Raw genomic sequence first — 6000 nt, 5'->3', positions numbered from 1 at the left:
GACCCTTTAAATTTTCGACATAGGCACGTGTAGTGCTATTTACCGCACTAGGGCGGTAAAGTACCGCATATGTACCTACTGTAAAATAATTTTAACACTTTCGTCCACATTGATATGAAATCTTAGTACATAAAATAAGGTAATTTTTAGGGTTCCGTTTTTTTTTATTATGTTATGAACATTAATACATATGCTACCTATACTGTACTGACGTACTCTTTTTCCCTTTAGACACTACCTACCTAGGTACTCAAAACTTAAAGCCAATAAGCAGTGCGTGCTGCAAGAGTATCTTGGAAGGTGTTAAGAAGGTTGTTTAATAAAAGGTAAGTATAAATTTGTTGCAACAATTTTATTCACAATAACAATATCTCCATACAAAATACAACATAAATAAACATTTACATAAAACTCTTCCAAGCAAGCAAACTGACTAGACTTGCATCATTAAAATAGAAAAATACCTACAATGGTTGAAATATACAACAATAATAAATATAGAATTGTTTAAATTTCAATAGCAATAAATAGAGAATAATATAAAATTTTACTAATATGAAGTAATCATTTTGGCACGTATTTACTATATTATAAGTTATAAGTAATAAATATATTATGGGGCCACAATTTTCACAGTCCGACACTTAAACACATACATCTGTAATAATTAAGGCACATACCCATTAGGTATATAACATTATTAGTCAGTAAATATTTAATATTATATACAGTAAAACCTCAGGCGTTTGCGAAAAGCGATCCAAAAACTAGAATCATCTAAAACCCCGTTAAAAAATTCCTCCGTTTTAAAATTTAGAATATTTTAAAACTCCGAATGCTTTAAAAATATTATTCATTTCATTCAAAATATTAAAATGCTAAGTACTTAAAATTTAAAATAACATTACAAGCTACGCGGTCCGTTAAAATCGATTGCAAAATCTTCAAAAAACCCGGGCCGGGTTCAAAAAAGGGTAACACAAACCCTTTTGAAGGGTAAGACCGAGTGCGGTTACCACGCCGCACCGGTGGAGGGTAATCCAAGTATAAAAGTATAAAATATCATTTTCTCTGAGGCGGCTGCATCGGGGGCTGATGGAAGGGGTGGTACTGCCTTGACAGTATGCTCTCCTAGAAAAGAAAATAAGGCTTTTAAAAAATCTACTTAATTCACATAATTTAATAATTATATATTATGTGCAGTCAGTTGCAGGGAAGGTCAACAATATCTGCAGTAAACTGTATCGTAATAATAGTATATGAAATACCTAGGGCAGTACTCGTAAAGTAAGAGATATCTCAGACCAGATGCCATCGTCGATTTGAGGCTTTCTTCTTTACTGCCCTAGGTTTGAAATCTATTTTTCTGCTCGACGAAGCCAGAAAGGCAAGTTCGCTTAGCGCAGCGGAGGAAAGTTAAAAGTTAATTGTTTCAGGTTTATGATTAAGTAAAAACATAATTAGGTACAACTTGGTACAACTAAGGAACAAATTAATCAAATTATTATCCGTTTTTAATTTAGCTTTGGCACTGGAGTGTTTAGTAACTTCTTTAGTATAAGATATATATTTTAGTTTAAAAATATAATTGTTTTAGAAGAAACTCACCACATTGTTAGGCAGTTGTTGTGTTCTGTGCATCTGCCGCTCTTGCAAAATGATAAGGTTCGCAGCGCTGTGAAAAGGGTCAAATTTAGAAAACACACAAGTGTAAAACTTATGCGGAGGCAAATTTTACAAATGCAGGCGCGAAGGGTTATCGTCCCGTAGAAAATTTGATTTCGCGCCTTTTTGTACTGACAAGATTTGCTTGACCAGCTATATTTATCCAGTGGTGGTACTAAAGTGGCATTCTATGGAACTTGCTATGTAAAACAAACCGCCATATTGAAATTGTCAAAGAATAATGAATTTAGTCTAATGGAACTTGCTAACTCTATGTAGACAAAAGTCACTAGCTTTTGTTTACATAGAGTTAGCAAGTTCCATAGAATTGGCCAAAAACAACACAACAAAGTCCGAAAACAGTGACAGCAGCCTCGCAAAATGTATGTCGCCGACGTCCGTACTTCAACTAACGCCGCCGCTGGATTTATACAGGGCAGCAAACAGGGTGATTTTTGGACCGTTAGCCATATTATACGAGGTGATTAGGTAGGTCATACTGAACAACTTTTTCTATGGGACCAACCCCGAAATCCCAAAAAAATTTGGCCTTCCCATAGAAAACGTCGACATCCACTCGACCAAAATGTATGAAACGGCCAAAAGGATTTTTGTGATTTCGGAGTCGGTCCCATAGAAAAAGTTGTTCAGTATGGCCTACCTAATCAGTAATCACCTCGCACAATATGGCTAACGGTCCAAAAATGACCCTGTATTTTATATGTCTAGGTACACTTCAGATACTCTAAAGATAAACACTGTAGCAATATTTACTAGAATCCTCTGTACCCCAGTCAACAAGCTGGGCTGTAACAACCCCATTACTGACCTCATCTTGAGTCGCCACTAGTAAGCTTTAGATGCAAACTGCGCAGTCGGAAGTTTTATCTGGTTCTAACGTAATTATCGTCTCCTATGAGAGGCCCGGTGTCTCCTGCATCTCATGTGAGGTACTCTGGAGAAAACCGATTTGTGGCAAAGTTACCCCATTGGGCAAAGTTATACGATTTGTCTTTACGTATCGCGTCCTGGAAGAGGCCCAACGCCTCCTGCATCTCATTTTGGGCACTCTAAATACAACGATTTGGGGCTAAATTATTCAAGTGGGCAAAGTTATACGATTTGTCCTTACGTATCGCCTCCTGGGAGAGGCCCAGCGGCTCTTGCATCTCATTTTGGGCACTCTAAATTTAAGTTTTATTTAAGTCTGTATCTAGATTAATAAGTTACTTGTTTCCTAGATATACATTGTTATATAAACTTGCGTACTTAATAAAACGACCCATTTATCGTTGAGGCTAGAAAGTAGCAATTATAAGTATTTATTTTATTTTAAACGGACGAGTTTACATGCAAGATTTAAAGTTAAATATGGTTGTTAGAAGTAAGAATTTTTGTGAAATGAACTCAATGCCATAGTAAATAAATAAATATTAAGGACATTTTTTTACATAAATTGACTAAGCCCCACGGTAAGCTCAAGAAGGCTTGTGTTGTGGGTACTCAGACATCGATATATATAATATATAAATACTTAAATACATAGAAAACAACCATGACTCAGGAATAAATATCTGTATCATCATACAGATAAATGCCCTTACCAGGATTCGAACCCGGGACCATCGGCTTCATAGGCAGGGTCACTACCCACTAGGCCAGACCGGTCGTCAGTAACGTCAAATGTAACGATTTGGGGAAAAATTACCCAAGTGGGCAAAGTTATACGATTTGTCCTTACGTGTCCATCGCCTCCTGGGAGAGACCCAGCGCCTCCTGCATCTCATGTGAGGTACTCTGGAGAAAATCGCGGTCGCAGTATTTGCCGAGACCCTGCTCTGTCAAAACCTGTAAAATAATAGTCGCGTGTAACTTTGACGCCAACCACCATCAATAGGGAATATTAGGCAAAGCTCTGCGTAGGTGTCACCACTAGCACATATATACGAGTACAGTAAACAAACCTCATTGACATCATCAATGACACCGTCATGCGTCACTAGGTCAGTCACATGGCCAACCGTGAAATACGATAATCGAAAGTTCGGTTTCTGCCTCTCTATCACTCTTGCTTATTCCATCGATAGAGAGGCAGATAAAGAAATTTCGATTTTCGCATTTCGCGGTAGGCCACATGTAAACAAACCGCCTTGGTGCGTCAATATCAATGTCATATGTATAAGTTACTCTATGGTTTACTAAACAAATTAGTGCTGCACTCTGGCGGCAATACATTGCAGTAATACTCCCTATTGGCAAACTATTGGTTAAAACAAACATAATTATTTATCAAAGAAAATTTGATATAGAGGCGGATTGTCAAAGTAATTTTTGTAGCCACAGTAAATTTACTCCCATCTTTCGCCCGCCTGCCAAAACTTTTTGAACGCCATTTGACTTTGTTCCTTGTTCTTTCACTTAAATTTGTTAAATGTCAAAAAGTGTCGCCATCTACACGAGCATAGACCAAAGGTACGGTGCCATCTTATCGAGCAATGGCGCCATACCTTTGGCCTATAGGTACTCGATTTAACACATATCAGTGAAAAAACAAGGATCAAAGTTAAATGGCGTTCTAAAAGTTTTGGCAGGCGGGCTTTAGATGGCGGTAAATTTACTGTGGCTACAAAAAAAATTCAGCCTATATACGTCCCACTGCTGGGCACAGGCCTCCTCTCATGCGCGAGAGGGCTTGGGCTTTAGTCCCCACGCTAGTCCAATGCGGATCGGGGACTTCACATACACCTTTGAATTTCTTCGCAGATGTATGCAGGTTTCCTCACGATGTTTTCCTTCACCGAAAAGCTAGTGGTAAATATCAAATGATGAACTTTGACAATCCGCCTCTATACTAAATACTCTTTGATAATTATTGATCTCTTATCCAAACAATTAATTACTACTTATATTATAAGAGGGACTTTAGCAAAGTTTACTTATTTGCTTATACCACAAAAGTATGGCACCGACGCCGTACGTGAACTCGTAAAGTGCCATCTATTGTATTTACGCGACAACATGTTTTCTCTATTGGGTTCAATGTACCAAAGACATATGTAACTTCTATTTGCTTCTATTCTTTTTGAATGAACGTACAGGCTCACAGATAGGTGGACAGCGCCATCTCTGCGAAGTTCAGTGAGACTATAAGACTCTTCATATACCTAGAGACAGATTATAAGGACAACAGTCTATTCGCTCCGTGCATGACTGTGGCGCCACCCTAGTTGGTGTGGGACATATTATTTATTTATAATAAAACTTTCGCGTTTTGAACACATATTAACTCACTTTTATAGACGAGTCTATCGCGAATTTATTTTATTACCTTTATTTATCGACAAAGACCCGTCTATAAATGTCAGTTAATATTGCTTATTTGACAGTTGGCATTTGGCAGCTAGTATGAAGATGTCATCCCACGAAAGTTCATATTTTCACCACGTCGTGCGTTGGCGTCAAAGCGATTGCCAATATGGGCACGGGCAATACTTATCTCGTAAATTCTGGAAAGATCTCTTTAACATGCGGAAAGACTTACACGAGCAATGAGAGTCTCCGCCGGATTCTCTACACAATAAGGCACGTTGTTGTTCGGGCTCGACCTTTGGTCATGATCTGAAATGTTACAAACAAGCACAATGTTATACACATTTAAAAAAGATTCGGTTGCCTGGAAGATATCGCTTTCAAACGTTAAGACCGTCTGTTATATTTATCCAATTAACTTTGCTTTGGCTGATTCCTGCACTCTATCACTTGCTGACTTAACTTGCAAGGATTCTAGCTCTATATTTTTTTATCCAAAGTGTGTATCGGTCAGGGAATATAATCTCAGTACCATTTCACAGGTCTCTAGCAACTTTCATATTGTCACTGTGAAAAGGTACAAAATGGTAAGGAAATTATATTCCTTGACTGTAGGTACCTAAACGAGTGTCACATTAAAATTACTATGTCGATAAATATAATTTGTTAACCAAAGCAATATCCATTTTGTCAGACCTCGAAAATAATAGAAGAAAGGATTGAATACAGCGCCACCTTTTGTAGGACTACGATAACTACAAGTACTCTAGAGTAGCCTAGAGTAAAAATAACGTTACTGGAATAATGTCCACTAGATGGCGCGCTATATTCAAAATATGTTCGTCTGTTTTAGCCAACTTCAAAATATTAGAAGATTTTTAAAATGTAAAATTCGCGTTGATAATCTTGACTCGAGATTCTATTAGTCTTCGTCACTTTTATTACCTCCATATTTTTGTAGCTATTTCGGCCTTACCAAAAATATTTATAATTACAATAATATAAAAAAGGTTAAATCTTTAGGAT

At 37.4% G+C, this 6000-nt stretch overlaps 1 protein-coding gene across 7 annotated transcripts in view; it reads right to left on the bottom strand.

Annotated features, from left to right (window-relative positions):
* Positions 1-333: 333 nt before the first annotated feature.
* Positions 334-6000, bottom strand: part of LOC134801579 (voltage-dependent calcium channel type D subunit alpha-1-like) — a 43084-nt gene continuing 37417 nt past the window's right edge. For 6 of the 7 annotated variants that reach the window (XM_063774188.1, XM_063774191.1, XM_063774190.1 and 3 more), the window contains 4 exons: positions 5207-5283; positions 3407-3513; positions 1609-1675; positions 334-1131 (listed from right to left, as the gene is read on the bottom strand). In XM_063774188.1, the coding sequence (XP_063630258.1) occupies positions 1063-1131; positions 1609-1675; positions 3407-3513; positions 5207-5283 (320 nt within the window). In that variant the 3' untranslated portion in view covers positions 334-1062. Of the gene's footprint in view, positions 1132-1608; positions 1676-3406; positions 3514-5206; positions 5284-6000 lie in introns of those variants that run through there. The other variant, XR_010145700.1, reaches the window with a different exon arrangement.

The sequence above is a fragment of the Cydia splendana genome, chromosome 22 (genome assembly GCF_910591565.1).
Source record: "Cydia splendana chromosome 22, ilCydSple1.2, whole genome shotgun sequence".
Lineage (NCBI taxonomy): Eukaryota > Metazoa > Arthropoda > Insecta > Lepidoptera > Tortricidae > Cydia > Cydia splendana.
The sequence above is the reverse complement of the archived record's forward strand: the minus strand, read 5'-3'. Positions and strand labels throughout refer to the sequence as shown.